This window comes from Panthera leo, chromosome B2, assembly GCF_018350215.1.
Source record: "Panthera leo isolate Ple1 chromosome B2, P.leo_Ple1_pat1.1, whole genome shotgun sequence".
Lineage (NCBI taxonomy): Eukaryota > Metazoa > Chordata > Mammalia > Carnivora > Felidae > Panthera > Panthera leo.
In genome coordinates, this window is record NC_056683.1 from 149,406,306 (window position 1) to 149,418,727 (window position 12,422).

Below are 12,422 nucleotides of genomic sequence, written 5' to 3' on the forward strand. Positions count from 1 at the left end.
ATTGAGGTAAAAGATAAACGTGGTGAAATGCGGAGATCTTGAATGTGTAAGTTTTGGTAAATACACGCCTGTAGCCGTCAGCCCAGTCAAGATAAAGAACCTCTCCATTCCCCAGACCTTTCCTTGTCTCGGGAGCTGGGTTTTGGCTGTAATCAAGAGGAAGTCAGCTAGGCCAGAGAGGCTTTCTGTGATTCTGTGCCGACAGCTGCCTTAGTGATGATGTTACTTTTATCAGAAGGCTCAAAGCAACGGACCTGAAAAGCAGGAGAAAGAAGGTGTTATCCAGAACTTCAAGAGAACTCTCTCCAAGAAAGAGAAGAAAGAGAAAAAGAAGAGAGAGAAAGAGGCAGTGAGGCAGGCATCTGAGAAAGATGATCGGCCTTTCCAAGGGGATGACCTGTAAGTAATTCTGGAAACGTCTCCGTCTCTGTCCTATTTAATGAAGCAGACCTTGTTAAATTACCAGATAAACTGTGAGAAGGACAAGCGTCAGTTAAGAAATGAGCTTGGGTGCTTGGCTCTTCTGTGCTGAGGGGAGCTGAGGGGTCTCCCCTAACCAGGTTCCTGGCTGGCAGGGGCAGACCCCTCTCCCCGGGTTTGCTAATCTCAGGTAATCAACCTGCTGAACAGTATTGTTCTTAGCATACTATTGTCAGTGTTTACTTCGTTGTGGACCCTTCGTTTCTGGGTGTTTTTGTTTTTTTTTTTTCCTTTCTCCTTTGGTCCTTAAATTAAGGTGGCAGTGGTTTCTTTTTTCTTTTTTTTTTTTTTAATTTTTTTTTTTTAACGTTTATTTATTTTGGAGACAGAGCATGAAAGGGGGAGGGGCAGAGAGAGAGGGAGACACAGAATTGGAAGCAGGCTCCAGGCTCTGAGCCATCAGCTCAGAGCCCAACGTGGGGCTCGAACTCATGGACCGTGAGATCGTGACCTGAGCTGACGTCAGATGCTTAACCGACTGAGCCACCCGGCGCCCTGGTAGTGGTTTCTTCAATACACTGAACACCTCATCAGGGGTTGGCAGGACCAGTGAGAAGAGCAGCTGTGCCTTTTTTTTTTTTTTTTTTTTTTTTTTTTTAAACATTTGAGAGAGAGACCAAGTGTGAGTGGGGTCAGGGCAGAGAGAGACAGGGAGACACAGAATCTGAAGCAGGCCCCGGGGTGTCAGCACAGAGCCGGACACAGGGTTCTAAGTCACAAACTGCAAGATCGTGACCTGAGCCGAAGTGGGACGCTCAACCGACTGAGCCACCCAGGTGCCCCTAATTAAATGATTTTTAGGATTAAAAATGACCTCTTAAAGTGTATTTATCGAAATTGAGTCTTTTATCCGCCTTACCTGAATATGCAGTTTTCAAAAACTCTGCCCTCTGGACAGTTGATTGCTTGTCGGAGGAGCCGCTGGGGCAATTTTCTTAGGAAAATTTACCTTCAAGAAAGTGAATGTTAAATCTTTTAGTTCAAGAATCATGCTATTAGAGTTCAAGATTTACTATAATTTTAAAAGCCTTTTACCAAAAGTATATTCAGTTCTTTATTTCTTGTGGTTGGAATGTTTGTCACTCGTTTGGTCTATTTTTAGGAAAACACTGGGGAAATTCCAGACGTGTAATTTGCACGTTTTTCTTCTAGCCTGGTTAGCGAATGCACAGCAATTGGGCTACTACGTAAACTGGCTATAAGATCTTAATGATCCGTTTCTCCTCCGTGTACTAGCTTGCGTCAAGAGGGACCGCGTTGTCCACAGTCCCGATGGGCACCAGGTACCAGTGCGTGCAGACCCTGGCCCGCTGCGGAGCGAGCCGGGGAGCACCTGCCGCCGTCACCGCTGTGTGACTGCGGCGGAGCGGTTTCCCGTGCGACCCTGAGCGGACGCCGCTGGCGCCTCTTTTTCTTGCAGCGAGAATTCCCGACTGGCCGCCGAGGTTTACAAAGACATGCCCGAGACCAGCTTCACGCGCACGATCTCCAACCCCGAGGTGGTCATGAAGCGCCGGCGGCAGCAGAAGCTGGAGAGGCGGATGCAGGAGTTCCGGAGCTCGGACGGACGGCCGGACTCAGGTGCGGTGCGCGTGCGCGGGGGCGGGGCCGCCGCGCCCGCCCCGGGTCTCTGCCTGGGGCCCGGGGCCCGTCAGCGATGGGTCTGGTTAGGCCCTCCTCCCCGGTGCAGCTCTTGTTTTAAATTCTTGGGTTCTGGAAACTTCCGAGTACGTACAACACAACAGAGAGATGCGGCGAACCCCCCGTGGGCCTGTTACCCGGCCTCCGCCCCCGACCGCCCCGGCCTCCTCTCTGCTCCCACATCTGCGCCGCTTCGCAGATTTCTCGGGATTTCATCCTCTATGTCCGTGCACTTTCCCGAAGGTGAAGGTTCCTGGGAAATAGGAAGCACGGCACTGTTGTCCCTTACCGAAGCCTTGACGGCAGTTCCCCCAGGGCCTCAGACTGTCTGGTCGTCGTTGGCTTCTTCCCGACAGCCTCCGATGATCCCTCCCCGGAGTGGGATCCAGATAGCACCTGCAGGTGGCACCTGGTCGGGCTGGCGTTCGTTGCGATTCCCTTTCCTCTTGTCTGCCCTCCTGCTTCTCGTCCTTACTGGTGTGCGGTGGAGACCCGGGTTATTTGTCTTGGGGATTTTGCCGACTGCATCCAGGTGTACCCTGGTTTTCCTCCGGCTCTGCTTCCTTGGTTAGGGGAGGAGGTGGGGTAGCTTTTTGCGGGGAGAGGGAGCGGGGCGGAAATACCTCCCGTACCAGCATCCACCGGTGAGCAGTGGTTGTGAGCTTTTTAACGAATTCGTGGAGTTAAAACTTGTCAGTGTCTTTCCGTCTGTTGCAGTTACTGTCCTTCCTTACTGGTTCCTGAATTGTCACTTTGAGACAGCAAGGGTCTCTTCCACCTGGCACCTGAGGCTTTGACGTGTCCCCGGTGGTCTTGGGGAGTCTCCCTGCGTGACAGGACACTGGGGCTCACCTTGGGAATGTGCTGCCCCAGACTAGGAAGGTGGCTGTTTCTCTTACAAATGCTCGCTCTTTCTGGTTGCTCGGAGAGCTCCCTGGTGCTGCGTAGTGTTCGCTCGCCCCCTCTTCAGTGGACAGAGCTAGCTGACTTCTAGTACGTGTTTCTTACTGCTTCGGTTTCAGGCAATCTAGCCTTTCTTAGGCTAAATTCTCTCCACCTGACACCAATAACGTCTAATTGTTTTATTTTGACATTACGATTTATTGTAGGAAAAAGCAAAGTGATACTGTTATTAGCAACAGTATGATCGTGAAAAAATTTGAAGCTTCTTGGGAAACTTGCTTGTGAGTGTATCTTGTAAGGTTATATTGTCAAATAACTAACTAGTTTGGGTAAATATCTATCTAGTGTGTGATTCCTAGATCATAGGGAAGTTCTGTCTTTAATTTTTTTTTTATTTTTGAGAGCGAGAGACACACAGGGTGTAAGCCAGGGAAGGGCAGAGAGGGAGACAGAATCCGAAGCAGGCTCCAGGCTCTGGGCTCCGAGCTGTCAGCACAGAGTCTGATGTGGGGCTCAAACTCATGAACCACGAGATCGTGACCTGAGCCGAAGTCGGATGCTTAACCAGGCGCCCCTACTTTTAACTTCTTAAGGAAACCGCATACAGTTTCCCAGAGTGGCTGCACCAGTTTGCATTCCCACCAACAGTGCGTGCATAAGGGTCCCTCTTTCTTCCCATCCTCGCCAATACCTGTTGTTTCTTGGGTTATTAATTTTAGTCATCCTGACAGGTGTGAGATGGTATCTCATCATGGTTTTGATCTGTGTTTCCCTGGTGATGAGTGATGTTGAGCATCTTTTCGTGTGTCAGCCATCTGGATATCTTCTTTGGAAGATAAAAAAACAACAACACAGCTATTTGAAGGGGCACATCCCCCCCAATGTTTCTAGCAGCACTGTCAACAACAGCCAAACTAAGGAAAGAGCCCACATGTCTGCTGACCGATGAATGGATAAAGAAAATGTAGCGTGTATATATACAGGGGAATGTTATTCGGTGATGAGAGAGAATGAAATCTTGCCATTTGCAACAACATGGGTGGAACTGGAGGGTATTAGGCTAAGTGAGATAAGTCCGAGAAAGACCAATACCATATGATTTCACTCGTGGAATTTAAGAACAGAACAGATGAATGTATGGGAAGGGGAGAAGAGAAAGAGGGAGGCAAACCCTAAGAGACTCTTAAGGATAGAGAAACCGAGGGAAGTGGGTGGGGGATGGGCACTGAGGAGGGCACTTGTTGGGATGAGCACTGGGTGTTGCATGTAAGTGATGAAGCACTAAATTCTACCTCTGAAGCCGGTTTTACCAAATATGTTAACTAACTAGAATTTAATCTGAAAAGAGAAAAAATTACTGTGTTTGGAAATCACCTATTTGATTCCTCTGCATATTGACTTATATTTGTTTTATTTTGTTTCTGGTTTTAGAGGTTTGCTTCTTAAAAATGTAATGTGCTTTAATAATTCCTAAGGCAGATGTACCCAGCATGGTGTGTGTGTGTGTGTGTATTTTATTTTTTAATTTTTTCTTTTAACATTTATTATTGAGAGAGACAGAGCACGAGCAGGGGAGGGGCAGAGAGAGAGGGAGATACAGAATCCAAAGCAGGCTCCAGGCTCCGAGCTGTCAGCACAGAGCCCGACGCGGGGCTCGAACTCGTGAACCGTGAGATCATGACTTGAGCTGAAGTTGGACGCTGAACCGACTGAGCCAGCCAGGCGCCCCTCAGAGAGCTTTTTAACTCCGCCTCGGCTTCAAATTGGAGTGGTGACTGTGGGAGCAGAGTAGAAGTTGGATCTGAGGGAGTCGCTTTGGAAGTGGGCGCCTGCTGCTCGCGGGGGACCCGTCTCTGAGCGCGGCCACTGAGAGCGAAGGGGTGCACCAGGTTCCTAAGAGGCGGAGTTAACAGACCCAGAGCAGACTGGATTCTACTTGGGAGGGGAGGCATTCTGGATAACGCCCGTTTTCCTGGGATGGGTGTTGCTGCTCTGGAACGAGAGGACGTTTGTGAGCGGAAGATAGGTTTTGCTGAGGTGCCGGTGTGATCGGGGGGCTGTTTTGAGCTGGAAGGGCAGTGTGTCTAGACCAGGCACTGGGCAGCAGTGTCTGATGGAGGGAGAGAGTTGGGGAGTAATTTATGGTTGCCAGGTAATGGCACTGGGCGTGGGTGAGATTCTTTTTGTAGAAAGTATGTAGGTAATGGGAAGACTTAAGGCCACTGTTAAGAGGACTGGGCAGTGAAAGGAGGAAACGAAGCAAAACAGTCTCCAAGGAGTTAGGAAAACTAGCAGAACATCTAAGAAGTAGAGCTTTAGAGGGATGGGGGTAGAAGGAATAGTTTTCTCTCCAGACTTCCAGGAGACACTGAAAACCTAAATATTGTTAGCAAAATAGCTGTGGTTAATATTAACCAGTCAAATATATTAAGTTCAGCTATTTTGTTTGTCTTTAATAAATGACTTAGAAAACTATGTTCTCAGGACACCCGGGTGGCTTATTGGCTAAGCGTCTGGCTTAGGTCATGATCTCAAGGTTTGTGGGATCAAGCCGCACATCAGGCTCAGTGCCGAATATGGAGACTGCTTGAGATTCTCTCTTCCTCTGCCCCTTTGCCTGGCTTGCACTCTGTCTTAAAAAAAATAAATTAATAAAATGAAGTAGAATTGACAAACATTGTTAGTTTCAGGTATACACTGTGATGATTCAACCCTCTTATACACTGCAAAGTGATCATATAATGTGACTAGTCGCCCGGGGCGGTGGGGGGGGGGGGGGGGGCGGTGAGTTGGTTAAACATCTGAGTTTTGATTTCAGCTTGGGTCATGATCTCATGGTTTGTGGGGCCGAGACCTGGGGTTCTGTGCTGACAGTGTGGAACCTGCTGGGGATATTTTCTCTCTTTCTCTTCCTCTCCCCTGCTTGTGCACACTCTGTCAAAATAAACCTAAAAAAAACCAAAAATGTATTCTCATAACCTGTTACAGTTACTGGTTTAGCTGTCCTGTCGGTGGAAGCCGTGGGATGTGGTCACGTGCGGGTGAGTGTAACGAGAGTGACCGCTCAGTCTATTACTTCCGTGTCTTGTCAGCCTGACAGTTTGCCCCCTCGGTTCTGATGACTGAACTCCCTTCACGGCCCATCGGACTCGGCCCGTAGGAAGCTTCCCCCTGGGCTTTGTAAAGCACGGTTAAGCACTCAGGCACGCTCTGTGGTGTCCTCCGAGGAGCTGGCCCGGAAGCGTCCCGTGCGTCTCAGGTAGCTGATGCGTGGCACGGGGCATGAGCACCAGTTACAGCCACGGATTTCTTACTGCGACACCGTCGGCGACCGTGTGGGAATTCTCCCGCCTCGGCGTCCTCACGACCCGTGTTGGGAGTGCCAGCTGTGACCGGGGTCCCGCACTCGGGGTCCTGGAGAGGTGCGGGCCTCCGTGTACTCCTCTCCAGTCCTGCCTTCATCAGAGACCGAAACGTACATTGATGCAAATGAGTTTCAGTCCATTTTACTGAGCTGCTCCACTCTTCCTCCTCAGCACGGAGGGTGGGGCCTGCCTCCGTGACAAACACACCGTGGTGTTAGGCTTATAAACCGGAAACTGTTTGAATTAGACCCTCTCAACACTCAGTACACTGAAACCAAGTTAGATGTAGATGGGTAAACGGATGCCAAAAGTAACCCATCCAGTACTGAAGTTTGGCCACGTGAGCCTGAGTTTTCCAGCCGCCTCATCGTGGCGTGTCCCTTAGAAGAAATGCTGCTCGAAATTGTGTATCTGTAGGAGCCACACTGACTCTTGAAAATGGTTTTCTGGGAAGCCCCGACCTTAAGTTTTTTCAGACAAAAAGTGTTTGATTCTCTGCAGTCTGTACCTTGGGGTTGCAAAGTACTTGTCTAGACTTCGAGCAGATGCCACATTTTTCAGAAAAATTAGATGTCTGACCACTCGCATGTTTTGGTAGCCTCCTAAGGGAGGGCACAAGGCCCCCTCATCAGCTTTCAGAACAGGCGTTCTGGTTTGCTCCTTGGTTGTCTGATGGGCACAGTACGGACAGGTTGCCTGTGTCTGCAAAATGGTTCTTACTTGTTCTCTTGTACGTGTTTTCCTTATAAATTGCCCCGAATGTGCCTTTGGCAGTGGGGCACGATGAAGCCAGAAGGGAGCACCTTGGGCTAGTGGAGCACGCGCTTTAACAGCTGGCCTCCCTGCTGGGACGGCGTCCCCCTCTGCGGCTCTGCTTCAGCCGGAAACCCGGCCGCTTAGGAGAGCACCGGTGGCATTGTGCCCGCCTCCCGACGTGGCACGGGCACACGTGCAACTGAGGCCTTCCGGTGGCTCCCACTTCAGCTAGAGTAAAACCCAGACCCTCACGATCCTCACGATCATGGTTTGCGAAGTCCCACGTGGTCTGGCCTCGGTCAGCCTGACTGCGTTTTCCCTGCCTTCCCTCGGGTGCATCTCTGGCCAGTGAGCCTTCCGGACCTGTGCCAGCTGAAGGCCTTAGCACCTGCTCGCCCCTTGCCCAGAGAGGTCCTCAGGTGGCCATGAGGCCGCCGCTGCTGGCCATCCAGGGCTCATGGCGGGTGTCCATCTTCGAGAAGGCTTAACAGTCCCACGAGCTTAGGAAGCTCTCGGTTACGGTCTTTCTTACCACCATGCTTGTGTTTTTCACAACGCGTGCCGCCATCTTAGGTTTTCTTGTCGCTCTTTCCCCCCACCCCCCGCACCCCACACCTAAAGTAGAAGCTGTTTGAAGGCCAGGACACTGGACTGTTCATGGCTGCGTCCTCAGCATCGGAACACGGGCCTCTGTGTGAGTTCGCGTGTGCTAAATCGTTGACAGGCAGCACTGTCGGAACACCGTGGAGTTTCTTCCTTTTCTCATCTTTGAACCATGGTGAAAGTGGGTTCATCGTTATAAGAACTACTTGGGCTTGAAGAGGGAACAGGATCCGTTCTGTCGCACAGGACTAGTCAGCATACGGTGTTACTGGATCAGCAGGTGACTGTTCACGTGTGTTGCCTAGCAGGAAAGGAGTATGGAATTAGGAACACAGATTTCATCGTTGCATTCATTACAACCGGAACTTAGATGCCGTTTTTTAAAGTGATCATAAACGTTAGCTGTCTCGGTTACTGGGATAAAATAAAGGAGTGCTCAAAGATGTCTGAATGTTTTTTTTCAGGTGGAACACTGAGAATTTATGCAGATAGCTTAAAACCGAACATTCCCTACAAGACAATCCTGCTGTCCACCACGGATCCTGCTGACTTTGCTGTGGCCGAGGCTCTAGAGAAATACGGTCTGGAGAAGGAGAACCCTAAAGATTACTGCATCGCCCGGGTAAGTGACTACCCAGCCAGAACTTACCAGTGCTACACATGCCGGCACTTCTCGTTCAAGTGGCAAGATAATCTTTGAGTGAAGTTCAGCATAGGCTGGTTTTCTTCGCACTGTATCATTTAAAATGTAATACGTGGAAACCCTGTGTTAAATGCCCCCTTCTGTTACAGAAGTAATACATGTTCTTATGATAAGAAAAAGTGTAAAAAGGTGAAGACGATGAAATCACCCGTAGTTCTAATACCAAAGGATAACCACTGCCCACGCTTTTGTATACACATATCTTTAGTTCTTATTTTGTGTACATAGGTGACTTCGTGTTTTTCATGATGTCGTCTTAAGGTTTTCACTGAGATACCTCGTGACAGTCCCACTCTTAAGTGGACTCCAGTTTGCTGTTCTGACGAGCGTTTGGTCGGTGTGTTTAGTAGCCAGACTGTCTTGGAGATAAGGCCTGCGTCTCTCACTCTGGTACTCAGAGACCATGAGATGCTTTTCCTCACAGCTGAGTGGCTGACACTAAGTGAGATCAAGCAGGCTTTCTCTCCTGAGGCAGACTCCTTGGAAAGTTCTTAACCCTTAAGTCAGTCACGAGGAAATGCTGACTTCTTCATTACCGGGATTTCTCTGGCAAAATCTCCTCCTGGCAGTGGATTTTTAGAAGAAATAAATCCCTTCCTTTCCCCATCTTAGCAGTTGATTACGAAACCGTGATGTATGACTTGCCATAGTGCCCCCGCCGCACAAGATGACCGGGCAGTAAGTAGAGGTAGTAACCGTGCGTATTTGAAGTCTGCGGTGTCCTCAGTACCGACCCCCACCCCAGGAACACCCCCCCACCTTCGAAAGTCCCTTACCCCGTCTCCATCCCAGGTAGTGCTCTCTGGCGCTTGGTTTCGTGGGCTAGAACTGCACATAAATGGCGTCGTGTAGCCAGCGGTCTTTCTGCCTGCTTTCCTCCACTCGGCGCCGGGAGCTCGGGGTCGGCCGCGTGCTTGGCGTGTCTACACTGGCTTCCTTCCGGTTGCTGAGCAGTATTTCGCTATATGGATGGTTTGCGGTGCTTTCACCCGCTTACCTGCTGACGGGCATTTGGGTTGTTCCCGGTGTTGGGTTTTGGGCGGTTACGGTCAGGCTGCTCTGAGCATGTGTGTGCAGGTGTCCTCACAGACCTGGTTTCTTAAGTAAATGCTGGGTGGCAGGTGTATGTGTAACTTTTTAGGAAACTTTGAAACTGTTTTCCAAAGCAATTAAATCACGTTGTGGTTGCTTTACTTCCTCATTTGTGTTTGATACTGTCAATTATTTTAAGAATCGGCCATTCTGGGGCGGCCGGGGGGCTCTGTCGGTCGGGCGTCCGACTTCGGCTCGGGCCGTGATCTCGCGGTTCGTGGGTTCGAGACCTGCGTCGGGCTCTGTGCTGATGGCTCAGAGGCTGAAGCCTGGAGCCTGCTTCGGATTCTGTGTCTCCCTCTCTCTCTGCCCCTGCCCCGCTCATGCTCTGTCTCTCAAAAGTAAATACTTTTGAGAAAAAAAAAAGAATCAGCCTTTCTGATAGGGTATAATGGGATGTCCGTGTGGCAAACGGTTTTAATTTCCCTCTTGATAGTTCTGTGTTAAGTCCTTTGTAGGATACATGTGTTGTGAATATTTTTTCCCCAGTCTGTGGCTTGGTTTGCCTTTTCATTTTTTTAATGATGCCCTTTAGAGAATACATTTTTTTTTTTTAAGCCTTCTATTATTTTTGTGTTCTCTGTAAGAATTTACCTCTTTTGAGGTTGCAAACAGTTTCCTCCTGAAGTTTTGTACTTTAGTTTTTACGTTTTGGTCTCTGTTCCATTTCAAGTTAGCGTCTTTATGTTGGTGTGAGATCAGGGCAGGTGTTCATTTTTTCCGGTGCAGATAATTGGTTGACCCAGCACCATTTGTTAAAAGGACTTTCTTTTTTTCCCTGTTGAGTGCTTTAACGTCTTTGCTGAAAATCAATTGGCCATATGTGTGTGTGGTTCTATTTCTGGAGTCTGTTAATCGTATTTTATCTTTTTGTGAACACCACACTGTATCAATAACTAGATTGATAATAAGTCTTAAAATCAGGTAAATAAGTCCCAATTTTGTTCTTCCTTTTATTTTTTCTAATATTTATTTTTGAGAGACCGCGCACGTGTGCGTGAGGGGGGGAGGGGCAGAGAGAGAGAGGGAGACACAGAATCTGAAGCAAGCTCCAGGCTCCCTGCTGTCAGCACGGAGCCTGACGCAGGGCTTGAACCCATGAGCTGTCAGATCATGACCTGAGCCAAAGTTGGATATTTAACAGACTGAGCCACCCAGGGGCCCCTGTTTTTGCTTTTAAAAATTGCTTCAGTTATTCTGTATTATTTATGTTTCTGAATAAATTTCAGAATCAGCTTGTCTGGAGTTGTGACTGGATTTGCATGGACTCTAGATGAGTCAGGGGACACCCTGTCCTCAGTCTCCAGTCTTCTAGGCTGTGGACAGAGTGCACCTCTGTGTGTGTGATCTCTGTGCTCCCAGTAGTATTTTGTAGTGCTCGGAGTAGAGGTCTAAGACCTCTTTTATTAGCTAGATTGAATTAAGTAAAAGAGTCTGTTGAGTTTTATGCCTTTTAATTTTGTTGAAAAGCTAAGAAGTTATATTCAGTTGGAAAAACTGTTTGGTAGATTTGTAGTTTGATAAATATAGTTGAATTGTCAGCTGAAAATAGATAAGAGAACAGATTTTTTTTCCCATTAAAATGACAACAAAGAAATAAAAACCTGTGTAAGCGCTCAAGAACGAAGAGAATGAGAGGAGGGATGGCGGAAGATAGGGTTGTGAGTGAATTTCTGAAGAAGCAGGTGACAGGTGTCCTGCTCATTGGGCCACAGAAAGCCTACGGAGAGAACCCGCCAGGGAGGAGCTTGCTAGTGCCCATGTCACGAGCCCACGCGGACCCAGGAATGCGTTGCTTTAGCACTTCCCGAGTCCACGTTGAAAGCGGAGCTAAATCATATTGGGTTGAAGGTTTCCAGAAGCAGTGGACTCCACCAGATTTCCTTCCCATTCCAACTGCCGTCTCTTGTCTCCGTGTGAAGGCTGTGGTCGACCTGATGGGGAGGAGGCCTTGTGTTTGGGGGTAACGGGCACACAGGGCACAGCAAGGGCCTTGACTGAAAGCGGGAGGGTGGAGCGGAAGCCTCTGCCCAGGATGCTGACGGCCAGAAGATTTAAGGACTTCTCCCAGAAGGCACTCTCTGGCCACGTGAGAAGGATGTGTATGCAAACTGACCTGTGGAAGCGCTGGTCCAGTAACCTCAGGCCTCCTGGCAGGAATCCTCGTGCATACATACGTACGTACGGCCCTCACCTTGAGGTCTCTCGTGACTCACTGTTGAACATGAACGGACGGCCAAGGTTCAACAGACACTGAAACACCTTTGAGACGAAAGACCAACCCAAACAGGCAAAAGAACACAGATGAGATAAGACAGAAAGCAGACGGAAGTGTCCAAAGACCGAGAGACTCGGACAATAAGGAAGACCGTATATCTGTGGAATAAGACCAAATAAGTCCTGTAAGAAGGGACACTCAGACCTTAGAAGTTTATAAATGTAAGTAAATAAGGGATAGGAGAAAAGTATCAATAAAAGGGGTGAAAGATAAAGGTAAGGAAACATGCCAAGTGTAGAACAAAACGGAAAGATCAGAGAGTTAGATCCGCAGTAGAATACCTAACACTTACCTAAAGGAGGGTCAGATAGAGAAAGCAAGAGGACATGGGGAGAGAGAGAAGTTACCAAAGAAATGTACTAGAATATCTCCCAGAACAGGAGGGTTTGAGTTGCTGGTTTGAAAAGGCCCACTGAATAATGGTACAGTTACTGAAAAAGATCCAAACCAGGGCATACTATTTTGAAATTGTAGAAAACTAGAGAAAAGAAAGCAAGGATTCCAAGGAGAAAGATTCAAGTCGCATATAAAGGATTGGGGGGCAAGATTGCTGCCAGTCATTTCAGTAGTGGTCACGGAGTCTGGAATACATGTAGCTTTC

The 12,422-nt window shown here is 48.7% G+C and overlaps 1 protein-coding gene across 9 annotated transcripts in view; it reads left to right on the forward strand.

Annotated features, from left to right (window-relative positions):
- AFDN (afadin, adherens junction formation factor) overlaps positions 1–12,422 on the forward strand; it is a 138,604-nt gene that overhangs the window by 40,927 nt on the left and 85,255 nt on the right. For 8 of the 9 annotated variants that reach the window (XM_042940300.1, XM_042940302.1, XM_042940303.1 and 5 more), the window contains exons 4-6: positions 236–399; positions 1,901–2,061; positions 8,213–8,370. In XM_042940300.1, coding sequence (XP_042796234.1) covers positions 236–399; positions 1,901–2,061; positions 8,213–8,370 — 483 coding nt within the window. The remainder of the gene's footprint in view (positions 1–235; positions 400–1,900; positions 2,062–8,212; positions 8,371–12,422) is intronic. The other variant, XM_042940306.1, reaches the window with a different exon arrangement.